The 14128-nt window shown below is 46.9% G+C and overlaps 1 protein-coding gene across 3 annotated transcripts in view; it reads left to right on the top strand.

Moving 5' to 3' along the window:
• Positions 1 to 2127, top strand: part of LOC111153257 (aldehyde dehydrogenase 1 family member A2) — a 95913-nt gene extending 93786 nt beyond the window's left edge. For 2 of the 3 annotated variants that reach the window (XM_022512165.1, XM_022512166.1), the window contains one exon: positions 286 to 376. In XM_022512165.1, coding sequence (XP_022367873.1) covers positions 286 to 358 — 73 coding nt within the window. In that variant the 3' untranslated portion in view covers positions 359 to 376. Of the gene's footprint in view, positions 1 to 285 lie in introns of all 3 variants that reach the window. The other variant, XM_022512164.1, reaches the window with a different exon arrangement.
• The last annotated feature ends 12001 nt before the right edge of the window (positions 2128 to 14128 follow it).

The following is a 14128-nucleotide window of genomic DNA, read 5'->3' as shown; positions in this document are numbered from 1 at the left end:
TGCCTGTGTTTCTGAGTAGTTGGGAATGCTGCTGCCCCTTCCTGCGCCATGTTGTGAAGACAGATCAGCCCTTGACTTTAAGAAATGGTCACTGCTCATGATATGGTAGCCCTCTCTGCCTCTCAGAGGAGGGCTGGGCTGTCCACTCATTAGACATTTCCTCATGGGAACCCCATGGCCTGCTGTTAGCAGGTGCTAAACGGCCCCTTCTTGGGGCCCTTGCCATCACTCAGGCCAGGCTGCCTCGGCCTCAGGTGTCTGACACTGCCTAATTCTGCCTTCCAGGGGGGAGTTCGGCTTGCGAGAGTACTCCGAGGTGAAGACAGTGACTGTAAAGATCCCTCAGAAGAACTCCTAAGAAGGCGGAGGAGGAAGGTGGAGGCCAGCCCGCAGGACCCTCCCTCTCTGCTCTCCCTAGGGGGCCCGGCTCTCAGGAATCCAAAGTCCATACTCAGTCCTTATTTAAAGATGTAAACAATGACATGTAGGCCAGGCCAGTCACTGCATAAGGAAAGCAGAGCATGTGTGCACGGTCTCCTGGCACTCCGTAAGGGATCACCTTAACAATACCAAATATTGGGGAAGGGGGGAGCAGGCAGGAGGAGTCGCTGTCGGGAACATCCAGTCTCTCTTTCCGGAGTGATGGGCTGATGCCTTTTGTCACAAGGAACTTTCCTCCTGAGGAAAGGTCATCTTTCCATTGTCTCCATTTTCCCCTTCCAGGCTCCCCCTGCTCACCACCCCCCCCTTCCCACCCCTCCAAGGAGATCTCAGCTGAGCTCATTTGGGGCAGATGTTCGGGCCGGGAACAATTTTCCAAGGGTTTGCAGCCAAATTACCATTTCATGTTATCCACTTCTTCAAAGCAAAACATGAAATGGTTTTAGTTAGAGCCAGACCAGACTGAGACCGCCAGGAGCTGGTACACTGCAGATGTACCAAGAACTGAGAGCTCGGGATGTTACCGACCCAGTCTGGCTTTCATACATCCGTAAAAGACACGAGTGAAAGATCAGGAAAGATGCAGACCCAGAGATCACATGTAGTTCACAGCTTCTGAGCTTGCCGTTTGGTTTTAGGGTGTGTGGGTGTGCGTGTGTGTTCTGTCTTCTGGGTGATTCTGGAATAAGGCAGCGGGGGCGGGAAGGGGATTGTTTTTCATAGACTGATAAGATCTTTTTCCAATGCTCTTAACAATCAACCCCAAAACGAATTGAGTCAGCTCAAGAATTTGGTACCAGGTAATGCTGGGGGCCTTAGAGAAATAAGTTCACTTCTAGTACTGGCTGACAACTCTTAGGAAGTGAATTATCTCTGCAGTTGGACTGGGCAGCCGCTTCTGCCCCTGCCCCCTCTCCAACAGCCCCGATTCTGCCAGTGCTCTGGGTGTTACTTTGGCCTATCATGCCCTGAATGCACTGGCAGTAACCTTGGAAAATCCGGCCCAGCCTGGAGGTTCCGTTGCCATTTGCAGAGTTGCAGCGTGCCACGCTTGCCGTCCTCCACCAGCACCCCACCGCCACGCCCAGTGGCGCGTCCACATGTGGGTTTCCCTCCTGACAGGCCTCCCGAGATGGGGGGCACAAGGCAGCCCCTCTCCCTCTCCTCCAGCCCCACACTTCTCCTTCTGCTTTCCAGTGCATCCAGCAGCTGATGGACAGCGTCAGCTTCCTTTCCTCCTTCACTCTTTCCAGTTGCTGAATCCAACCCAGCCTGTAACCTAGATGAAGATCATCTATTTAAAAGTACCAACCATAACCTAGAGTACATGGAATATGGGCAACGCGTATATAGCCTTCTGTATGTAATGGGTTCCTGCTTTCTAACCACACCGGTTTTCTATTTATGAGTCTCGTCTATTCATGATGTTTAAAAGAAATCTCCATCCGCTGTTATTTACGAACGACAGTGCACTCAGTGGCCCGATGCCTCGAGAGACGCCACGCTTCTGAGTTCTCCCATGTGAATGTCATGCTCTCCTCCTCTAGCGTGTGTCCAAGTGAACATATCCATTAACCAGCTAGTTACCTTTCAACTGCAATATAGAATGTGAAAATGAAGATTTATTTCTTTTAATTTACTTAAAAAGAAACCTCTGTGCTAGCAATAAAGCATTTATATTGTGTACTCCTTGGGATTACGTGGCTGTGTTTATAAATCTTCGCGTCACACTGAGCACACTTGGGTCCTTCTCTCAGCTGCTGGGTTTTTCAGCTGTGTGGTTTTCTCTGGTTACTGAGCAGAAGTCTGGGAAAGCATTTTTATAGAACGCAGTAAACAACCTTCTTGTTTTCTGACACTGCTTAAAATTTGAGTACACATGCGGTTTTACACGGCCAACAAGTAGAATCATGTAGGAAACTGATGAAACGACTGTTTTAATTCAAAATAGCCTCCGTGAAAGCTAAAACATAAAGGAGTGTTTAGGGCCTGATCCTCAGAGTCGTAGGCTACACGACGGAACTCGCATTGATGATGGCACTTGGCAATAGCTTTACTTTTATTTACCATGGGGAGATGAAGTCGAAAGCTGACAACCTGATGCCCTCTTTTTGCGGCTACAGAAAGGAAGCTGTAAGTCGTGACTATATTAGCAGGCAGAGCTTGTTTGTTCTCTCCGCATTTTCAGAGTTGAGCTTCTGAGGGGCGGTTTTTCCCCTCTAGACCCGCACATGCCCTGCTTCCAATGCTTGGAATCTCCACCTGAGTCCTGGTCCAGGGAGACAAAACAAAAACTAACGAGCTGACCACAAAGGGAATCCGACTTGAGGCGAGACGTTCTGCTCTCTGGCTGCTGCTGTTTCATCCCTTGGAGGAACAAAGTGAACCTGGGGCATATAGTCCTCAGGGCTCTGGGATGTACTCTGAAACAGAAGATGTGGGCTCCTTGTGTTTTACCTCATGTCCATTACCTTGAGCCACCAGGAAGAAAACAAGAATGAGATGAGCATAGAGTAACCATTGAAAAGTCCTCTGGCTGGTGGTATTGTAGAGCTTATAGAAAAGAGGAACCCAGCGTAAGATAGACATAATTTGATGGTTCTTCAAAGCATAAAGTCCCTCAAACCTCATCCCTTTACGGTACCGACATAAAGGCAAGTGGCAGCATTACAGATGTCACTAATGAAACTAACCCAGAGACAGTCCATCATTTGCCATCGGTACTATATATCTGGGGTCTCTTTTTTACTGTTAACCCCTGAGATTTCCATTGTACCTTTTCCTCCAAAACATCCTCAATGCCTTCATATTGGTGATCTCATGCTTTATCACATTTTAGATAATAAAGGGCAAGAATATTATAGGGATTAAGGAACAGAAAGAAACAGTGAATACACTGGACTGCACAATAAAATAGGAAGATGCCCAAGAAAAGAGGACAATGGGAGAGGCTAACAGAGGAGGTGGATTTTGAACTGGGCTTGAGGACTGAATGTATTTCCCATAGGCAAGGGAGCAGGAAGCCGGCACTCTGGGGAAACCATAATCTGCAGAGGCCCAGAGATTGGGGGAGGGGGGCGGCATTGTCATGTGATCATGAGATTGGGTGGGGGCACCACGTGTGGGCAAGTGTTCAGAGTGCCTATGGCCCCGGGGGTCAGCCAGAGCTCCCTGGTACTGTTACAGAAAATGGGGGGTTCCCCAGTGATTTGGGGATGGGAGAATAACAAAGCAACATTTAGAGCCTACTGTTCTGGAGCCAAGTGGATGGCAGTGATAAGGGGAAAACTGTACTCTAAGATGGTCCACCAAACCAGCAAGGGAACTCTAGCCCCTGTCTCAAAGCCCTTCCGGGTTCTTCTTCCCTACCCTGTTTCCTGTGAGCGCCGGAAGTACCAAGTATGTGGAAGTAGAAGCGTGTCAATTACCCTCCCTGCTTGTGCTAGGGGTCAGACCTTTGGAGATCACTCTCCTCCGAGCCTTCCTGTATTAAACAAACCTCCTATCCTCCAGAGTCTCCCAGTACCGCTTTGTTCTTCCATCAGGACCCAGTCCAGGTTCCCTAACATTTGGTTCCCTGACCCGGAAACCCAACTGTGCTGGCCTGTTGCCACTGGTTTGGGGGCAACGGCGGGACAGTGATGGAAGGGGTCAGAACGGAGAAGGTGCGCCCTACGCAATCTTCCGCAGTCTCCTGCCAGGTGGGCTGGGACCCACCGGCTCTGCTGGTCCTTCCAGACTCAAACGAGACTTGACAGGTAAGGACCTGGTCCGGAGGTTGGATCCCGGTAAGTCCTGGGGCCCCAGGACCCAGTCAGGCGCACCTGTCAGAGTGGAAGGGAAGACTTAGCACCTCCCAGAGACCTCGTAGAGGTCTCACAGGTAGGGCCTCCGGGGGTGGGAACTGGGGGAGGAACTGTAATAACTTCTGGAGTGAATGCTTGAGTGAACGTGCAGTTTGGCCTGGCTTGTCAGGCAGACTGATTCTGTGGCTCCACGGTCTTGAGACTATGGAGTCCGAGTGGGCCCTAACCTGCTTCCGTGGTGACCTCATAGGGTCTATGGCGAGCCCCTTCAGGGTGCCAGTCTGGGGTTTATACGGACTCGCTACAGCTAAGAGGCACCCAAGTCTCCTCTGGGAGGGCGGACAGGCAGGCATAAGACTGGTCTCTCCTTGGGAGGGGCACCCACCCTTTGTCTGTCTCTGCGCCACTGCACATGGGAAACATCACCACGGGATTGGGGCAGAGAAAACCTAGGGTCTTAGACTGTTTGCTCAAAAATTTTAAGAAGGGATTCTCAGGAGACTGTGGGATCAAAACGTCTCCTAGAAAATTAGGCACAATTACGTGAACTGGAATGGGCCAACTGGCCCTCCGAGGGGCCCTAAGACCTACCCACTGTCCAGGTCATTTACGAAATTATGGTCGGGACTCCCAGACGCTCTGACCAATTCCCATATACTGATTCTTGGCTTCAGATAGCCCAAACTCTGCCCCCAGGGGTCCGATTCTGTGCTAATGGGAAGGACCCGAAGTAGGATATTTGTAACCCAAGTAAAAAAGCCCAAGGGCTGTAAGGAACCAAAGCCTATCAGGGAGGCCCCGCCCCGGGGCATCGGGGACAGCAGCGGGGATGAGCTCTGGACAAGGATGCGCCCATCAGGAAGCACGGGACTGCAGTCCTCCGGACCCAGGTCCTAAAGCTGAGCTGCGGGAAAACAGTGCTCCTGCTTCTTCTAAGCAAGTGGCCTTTGTGGGGAGATTGCTGATTTAGCAGCTCTGACAGCCCAAGGAAACCTGATCCAGACAGAAACAGAAAGTAAAATAACAGGAGCTCTCATCCTTATGTTTAAGAGACAGGGTGGGGGGCTATGGGGGGCTCAGTCGGTTCAGCATCCGCCTTCCACTCAGGTCATGGTCCCAGGCTTCCTTCAAGACAGGGACTTTAAGGAATATTCCCAAGCAGCTGCTGAAACTCCCTCTGTTTCCGGGAAATTCCCTGTCTTCTCTGGCCCGACAGGGACTGCCTATCCCCCCTTGTTGGCGGGAAAACATGGCGACTGTTCCTCTGTTGGAGCTGATGAGCTCCTGAACTGGGAGCCCTTTCTCTGCCCTCTGGCGGCACTTTGCCTCTTCTGCCTCCCCCTCCCCCCCTACTCCCGTTTCTGCACCTCCTTGGGCACAGCCTGCATGACTGGCTTCTAGACCATCCTCAGTGCCTCAGGCACCGTGGCTCCTCCCTTCGCTGTCAAGGAGTAGGAAGGGCACCCCCTGGACCTAACACCGCCCACTCCAGATTTCCCCAGGTGTCTCGGGTGAAAATTGGCCATGGGGAGGATCCAGGTGGAACATAATTCAGTATTTAAACCAACTTAAATTTGTGGGTTTAATTAAGACAGACATGTCTTTTAAGTTATCAGTAGTAAATGTGAAACTTTTATTCTGTCAAGGTTTACTGAAGGTCAAATAACCTCGTGTTAGGGGTACCTGGGTGGCTCAGTGGGTTAAAGCCTCTGCCTTCGGCTCAGGTCATGATCTCAGGGTCCTGGGATCGAGCCCCGCATCGGGCTCTCTGCTCAGCGGGGAGCCTGCTTCCTCCTCCCTCTCTCTCTCTCTGCCTGACTCTCTGCCTACTTATGATCTCTGTCAATTGAATAAATAAAAATATTTTTAAAAAAATAACCTCGTGTTATCTCTGCTAAAATTTGTCAGCAAAAAGATGACAAAAATGGTGGTTAATTGTCTCATCAAAATGTTCATGGGTAATTATTAAGATAGGATTCAAAGTCTCTGATGACCTGAAACGTTAAAGTTTTGCTTGGATTTAAATGGTATTCGTTGGGCATCTTGGTCTTTCCCAAATAAGATAAAGTGCTAAATCATTGACAACTAGACATGGGTTTGTGCTTTTGACTTCTTATTGCAGAGAAACTAAGGATATTTAAATCTGTTGGTAAACATGTTTTGTGCTTAACTGATTCCTAAATTTGCCATCTAAAGAATTCTGGTGTAACAGTTCACAAGTGGTTACTAAGTTTTCACTGGCAACTAAGGTTTCTAAGAGTGCAAAAATGCAAAACTTTGCTAACTGTAACTGAGACTGATGGAAATAAGGGAAACAATTCTGTATGCTCAAAAGTAGGAGATACATAAAAAAGATATAAGGAATGGAAACGTATTTCTGTTGAAGGTAAAAAAAGGTAATTTTGTCCTAAATGAGATGGTTCTTTAGAAAGAAATGGCTTGGGACAAAATCTAAATGCAAAGGAAAGACGTAGAAGGTTTGTGGAGGAAAACTTTGGAACAGAATTTCAGATGTGGTCTGGACGGACTAAGAGTTAAATGAATGGGTTTCAAAGTACGTTGCTGTAAGATTGACATTTTGCTTTCTCTCTGTTCAAAAAGACAAAGTTTTCTCCAGTTGTTGGTCTGCTCTTGATAAGAAAATGTAAATAGTTGTTATCTCTTTGCCGCCCCCAAAAACCAGTTTCTATGTTTTGCCTTTATCAGGTCTTTAACATCCCTAATTCTACTTAGGCATGTGCTTTAAAACTTTCTAAGGTTTTAACAAATTTCCCAAGATTTAAATTATAAGTGAAGTCTTCTTAACTTATTAGGCCTTTTATTTGGTATGCTAAGTCACTCTGGAAGTACTGTTAAACAAATGACAAGACTTGGGTTATATTTGGGTGGGTGCTAGAACTATGCTGGAGGTAGTGTGCAGTTCCTAAAGTTTAACGTACTAATACAAGAGCATCATTCAATGTTCCGACTGTTGAAGTGTTGTGTGTCACAGAATCACTAAGCTTCCTTGTCAGTTGTATCACGGTGAACTCTCATGCTGGATCATTGGCAATGTCTATTTCTGAGTTTCTGTCATTTATAATTGTTCTTATTGTCTTGCAAAATGAGTTTCATCTTCAAGGAAGTTCAGGACTTAGGACAAAAACAGGTATTCAGTATCTTTAAGATCAAAACCGAAACGAGTAAAAATTTCCAGAACTAACTAAAAGTTTCATTCAAAAAGAATTAGTAACATGGATCTTAATGAACTGGAAGGATGATTATAGTGTTGTGACTCTGGTTTGAAACATTGCTGATCTCTAATGTTTACTCTACCAGATTAAGAAAAAGTTCTCTTAAGATATCTGTGACTTTAAAAAAATGTGATGAAGTATTCATTTGTAAACAAATTGAAGTATTTAACTTTTCTCTCTACCTGAACCCTCTAAAATTCAAAAGGTCTCAGTAATAAGTATTCTTTCTTCCATGGCAATCATAGTTTTTTGTGTAAGTTCAATAAGAATCTGTTCTCCTTGTGGGGTGTCTGGGTGGCTCAGTATGTTAAGCCTCTGTCTTGGGCTCAGGTCATGATCTCAGAGTCCTGGGATCGAGCATTGGTTTCTCTGTTCAGCAGGGAGCCTGCTTCCTCGCCCCCCTCTCTCTCTGCCTGCCTCTCTGCCTACTTGTGATCTCTCTCTCTGTTAAATAAATAAATAAAATCTTTTTTAAAAAAGAATTTGTTTTCCTTGTAACAGGACACCATTGAAAACATTAGTTATTTTACCAAGGCTTTGACTGGAATGTCTTATTTGAGAAACGTGTAGACTCAGATACGACCAAACAGTTTTAATGAACTAAGATTGACTTTATGAAATGTGGAACCATAAAGCCTTGGAAATGTTGGCTTGATACTTTGCTTACAGAGTTCCCAGCAGCCTCACCGGGTGAGTAAAGAATGTCACTCCCTAGCAGGTGAAGGAACCTCAAAATATATTGGGGACATCATGAAGATGAAACCACCTAAAACTACAGGCATTGCAGGCATGTCTGATGGCAAGTACTTGGCTTGGCTTCTGGCCTGGAGAAGCTACTAAACGTTTGACCTAGAGATTCCTTATGGAAGTTTCAGCAAAGCAGATTCTAAAAGATCTATATGGTCAATCATTCTTGCTGAGCTTATATAAATAATGATGCCGTCTGTTAAAACTGGACTTGTTTTTCAAACAATTTTTTTCAATTTTCAAACAATTTTTTCAAACAAAAATTTCAAAAATTTTTTTCAAACAAATTTTCAAACAAATTCATCTTATTTGGCTATCTCCGGAAATGAGGGTTATTACAGAGAAAAAAAATATGTTTCAGTAACACACCTTTGTGGATATTAAATTTACTTCTGATTGTCTTTGAATAATGTTTACCTAAGCCAGACAAGAGATCAAAGGCCCCAATAGATGATGGGAGGCAGGCTTATTAAATACCAGGCAATGCTTAAAATAACACCCAAAACCTGTCAAACTTTAAATCCAGCTACCTGTGCGCCTGGACCTGAACATTGTGCTTCTATAGAGCATAACTGTTGGAGGTCATTGATCTTGTTTATTCTAGTCAACTGATTTAAAAGATTCCCCTATCAAAAATACAGATGACAATTGGTTTACTGATGGTAGTAGTTTTATGAAAAAGGAAATAAAAATCTGGGTATGCTATAGTGTTTACTCATGCTTGGCAATTGCCAGAGTCTTAAGAATTAATATTTATACCGACTCTAAATATGCTTCCCTAGTCCAGCATGCTCATGGAGCAATTTGGAAATTATTAGTCTTCTCATGGCTGTACACCTACCTCACTACAATTCACCTCAAAGGCTCTATGGCCGGCCACCCCTATAATAAGCAGGCTTAGAGGAAACCTCGAACAGATTGGAGACTTAGAAGAGTCCCAACACCTCCAATCCCTGGGAAAAACTCTTAAGGCGCATCTCCAAGAAGTTTTAGAAAGGACCCCCTCAAACCACAGTGGACCGGGCCCCACACTAGTTAGTTAGTTAGTAGTTAGTTAGTTCTAACTACCCCTACTGCCCCCAAGGTCTCAGGTGTGACCCCACGGGTCCACCACTGTAGAGTAAAGATGGCTCACCAGTAGTACGAATCACACCAGTGGAAAGCCCAACCAGACCCTACGGACCCAATTCGGCTCCACCTCTGGCGAGACCCCACCCACTGATGGACGTCTGTTTGTCGTGGTCCCTGGCTATCATCGGCGAGATACCCCTCACCTAATGAGTCAGACTTTACGCTACTGCCCTTTCTGATTGGGCTTTCTCCCAGAAACTTATTATAATGTTACTGCTTATTGGGCAACCTTAGGAAGGAAACTCAGGATGGATTGCAAAGCTCATAGAAAACACCAGCATCCGGATATTAGCCTTGCAGGGCTGTCAGCCCATAATAGATGACAATGATGCCCTTTGAACTAGGTGTTTGAAGGGGCATCAAAGAGGGGGAATGATAAGCAAAAAACTGTGCTCTATGCTATTTGTTATGCTCCACAAATAAGTGAAACCATATGATAATTGACTCTCTCTGCTTGACTTATTTCACTCAGCATAATCTCTTCCAGTCCCGTCCATGTTGCTACAAAAGTTGGGTATTCATCCCTGCTGATGGAGGCATAATACTCCATAGTGTATATGGACCACATCATCCTTATCCATTCGTCCGTTGAAGGGCATCTTGGTTCTTTCCACAGTTTGGCAACCACAAATAGCATGGAGGACATGGGGAGTTATAAGAAGGCAGTTGTGGGAAATTGGAAGGGGAGGTGAACAAAGAGAGACTATGGACTCTGAAGGACAATCTGAAGGGTTTGAAGAGGTGTGGGGGTGGGAGGTTGGGGGAACCAGGTGGTGGGTGTTAGAGAGGGGCACGGACTGCATGGAGCACTGGGTGTGGTGCAAAAACAATGAATACTGTTATGCTGAAAATAAATTTTAAAAAATGATTAATAAAAAAAAAAAAAAAAAACACAAAACTGTCCTCTAAGATAGTTGACCAAAACAGCAAGGGAATTTCCAGTCCCTGTCTCAAAGCCCTTACAGGTTCTTCTTCCCTACCTGTTTGCCACACGCACCAAAGGTACCAAGTATGCAGAAGTAGAAGGGTGTAAATTACCCTCCCTGCTTGTGCTCGGGGCTCAGACCTTTGGAGATCACTCTTCTCCGACCCCACCAGTGTTAAATAAACCTCTGATCCTCCAAAGTTTCCAAGTGCTGCTTGGTTCTTCCTTCAGGACCCAGTCCAGCTTCTGTAACAGCAGGAGAAGCAGACAGATGACAGGATGAGTTTGGTGTGATCCTGCATGGTCATAGGCTGGAGAGGAGGGAACCAGTGGGGATGTCACCAGAACCCAATGACTGAATATGAAAAAATGAAAAGTAAATGAGTACATCTTCAAGCCTGGCTGAGAAGGAAGTGGAACTGAGAAGCTGAACACAGGGAACAGAGTTCTAGGGAGAGATCTTGACTTCTGGCTTTAGATATGTAATTTTGGGGGTGATAGAGGGATATCTGGACAGACTCGCAGGCAGATGGAGATAAGAAATTGGAACCTGCCTCAGGTGACTGGACAGGGACACGACCATAAGAGCAAGGGCTGTCCGTACAGATAATGCAAATCCCTACTGGCCTGAGGAGGAGGAACTGAGTGAAAAAAAATAGACGTGGTGGGCAGAGAACTGGGAGGAAATCCTGTCAGAGGTACACCCCAGAAATCCAGGGCAGAGAGCTCAAGAAGGGCAGGCAGCTGAGAGGCTGAGAGGACGGGGATGGTTGGAGGAGCCCTGCATTAGCAGATTTTGAATTTCCAGAGCCCCATGGAAAGAAAGAGGACTTGAGCTCCCCATCAATACATGACACCTTCAGTTAGAAGAAACTAGAGTTTCATTAGCTGGCAGAGGTCAGGAGGAGGAAACTGGCCTTGGAATAAGCATCAAAACATGGGTAGGATTGGGGAAGGTGCAGAGAGGAGGGACAGCAGGACTGCTGGGGAAATCTTTAGGGCCTTTAATTACCCTATGGGCTGCATTCTCGGCGGGGGCAGAATGGAAACGCTCATTGCCAGTTACATGTATTTATATAAGTCACTTCTTAGTTTTTCTAGGTTGCTTTTTTAATTGTTGTTGACTAACATCCCCCAAATATTTCAAGTTAATCACAATGCTTAAACTGTAACAGGAATAATAGAAACAACAACATTGCATGAATTAAAAACGGAAGGAGAAAAGAAGAAAAGTGGGAAACAGATGAGGCCAGAATGACACTGGAATATACACATTCCGCAAAGTCCTGTCACTGTTCACAGGGGTCGCCATGAGCTTGTCAGGGAAGAGCCAGCACTGCCGACCCGTGACCTAAGAAGCGCGCCCCCTGCTCTCCCCTCCCCCCAGAACATTTCTCACGCCAGGCGCTGGCACGGATACGGGAGCACAGGGCAATGCTGTAACTCCGAACTGGGGGCCCACTGCTCGGCTCTCTCCTCCTCCTTGTCCTGGAGGCCCTTTTCCCTGTCCTCATGGTGGTCATCCGGAGTGACAGACCTAGCTGACTTGGGGTGCGGCAAGAGTGGAAAGCACATTGCCTCCAAGGGCCAGAGAAGGGATCAGCACTAATCCCTTGGAGCGCCTTTGTGCGCTGTGTGTCTTTGGGTAAGTCACTTCCCTTGGGGGGGCCTCCCCTTCCTTGTGGGATCCGTGAGATAATCATTCCGGCCCCGCCTACCCCACAGTGCGGTGAGCAGATCAAAACCTCACGGACTGTTTCTTCAGCTGCTCCGAGACGTCATGCCACACATGCAGCTCTGACCTACAAAATATCATAATAGAGTGACTCTTGCTTTGCTGATCAGTTACTAAGACCCCGGAATCTGTCCTCTCTCACCCGGCTCTGAGGACATCAGGTAGACCCTGACTCTCAGATAGGACTCCTGTCCTGGAGGCAGGCCACTCGTGCCTCCCTCGAGGGGGCTGGGAGCCAGGGGGGTGAATGCGACTCCGACCGGTCCCCCTGTTTCGGTGTTGTGTATTCAACACATTGTTCAGACACCGCGTGGGGTGATGATGAGGTCTGCGGGCTCGGTGCCGCGCGAGTATCTTGCACAACAACCACTCCTCGGCGGAGACGGCTGGGAATGAGAGCATGGGAAAGTCCGCTCCAGAACCGCATGAGCCCTCTTCCTAAACACGCACATTGTCTCATTCTCACTTGGTTATTGGCCAGATTAAAAGGAAGACCAGCTTGCCATGTAGCCTTTGATGTGAAACTGCTTAGATAATGTTTCCTTTGGCCATTTATCTATGTAGCAAAGAGGAACCTGAAACCAGCCTGGCCTGGGTCCCCTTCCCGTTGGAGCAGGAGCGCCTCTTCATGGTTTCAAGGTCGTTGCTCCTTGCTTTTTGGGTTTGTTCCTCAAGAGCAGGTCTCTGTCCTTCCTTCTCCTTCTCCTGAAGCAGATGTTACTTACAAAGTGGCTGTGAGCTGCTTCATCTCTTTTCCAGTGTGTTTTCCCCAGTCTGTTTTCAGAGATATGTAGTAGGCTTCATATTTTATATGCTGAGCAGCATAAAGAAATTCTCCAACCCCAAACACTCCTGAGCTGCAAAGAATAGAGACTGCTCCCGTCCCTACCCCATCTGGAGCCAAATGCAGTGATTCCAGGACCCTGGGAAGACCTCTCTCTTTCCAGTTCCAAGCACATATGTCCGATGTACGGAGGGATGATGTAGAACGTTTCCCAGTTCCTCTTGGCTGGTGACCTAGAGTAAGAAACTGTCAAAGATTCCCATGAAGGTGGCCAAGTAGCAATGACCAAGACCCCATGGGTTGGCAAACCCAAGGGAAGGGACTGTTTGTTGAACAGCTGAGATTCCAGTCTCAGTCCCCAGTTAGGTTCATTCACAAACAACACAGGATGCGAGTAAAATTGGACAAATTCCAGATGCCCCTTGTTAGTACCATTAGCTCATGCTCCTTAGTGGCCCGGAGGGAGGTGGAATGCCCGCAGGCACTCTCAAAGCCTGCAGCCATGTCCCCTCCCAGCCCTCAATTGTGTGTGCTAAAGAAATGCCATGCCGGGCCTGCCAAGGGGAGGTGAGGACAGGAGCTTGTCAGACAGAGGCTGGAAACCATGGTTGTGTATGTGATACAGGTGTCCACCCATCACATGTCTACTCTTAAATTCAGATCTGACACACTCTAATTCCAGGAATGGAGTTAGTCACTATTAGTAACAGTTCTGTTAGTACCATGAAGAGCTTCTCCAATGGACAAAGGAAGAGAATTCTAAAGTATTTTGCTGCTCGATAGCTGTGTGCCCTTGGAAAATGAATTAACCTTAGTTTCCTCACCTGGAAAATGGGGTAATAAGATTACCTACCTCATACAGTTGCCGTGAGAGTGGAATAGGAAAATGTGTAAAATGCTTAATAATGTAGCAATGGTTGTTAATAATGGTAGCAATTAATAAAACTGAATCAATAGATCAGTATTCAGGAGAGCTATGGTCCCGTGGACATGGTAAATTTCACAGTCCCTTGGGTTTGGTCTAGCACATCCTTGGTTTTGAGTTCCTCTGCAGAAGCTGGGCAGGGGGCACCTGTACTACAGTAGCTTTAAGTGGTGGAATTAGAATCAGGAGCTTTGGGGAATGCTGAGAGGGTTGGCAGAATATAATCATTGAAAATCACGGTTCTGTGTCCAGTCAGTTCTGCTCTGCCCGCCTACCACTGAGATCTACAGATTTTCTAACACAGAAGATGTTGTCGAGGTTCCCATTTGTAGCAAGAACACGTAGCAAGTTGGGACAAGTTGGTGAAGGAGGCAAGCACTTACTTAGAAGAGGCTTTTGCC

This window comes from Enhydra lutris, unplaced genomic scaffold (assembly GCF_002288905.1).
Source record: "Enhydra lutris kenyoni isolate GAN:26980312 unplaced genomic scaffold, ASM228890v2 scaffoldscaffold31, whole genome shotgun sequence".
NCBI classification, from domain to species: Eukaryota; Metazoa; Chordata; class Mammalia; order Carnivora; family Mustelidae; genus Enhydra; species Enhydra lutris.
Note: the sequence above shows the minus strand (reverse complement) of the source record. Positions and strands in the feature narration are given on the sequence as shown.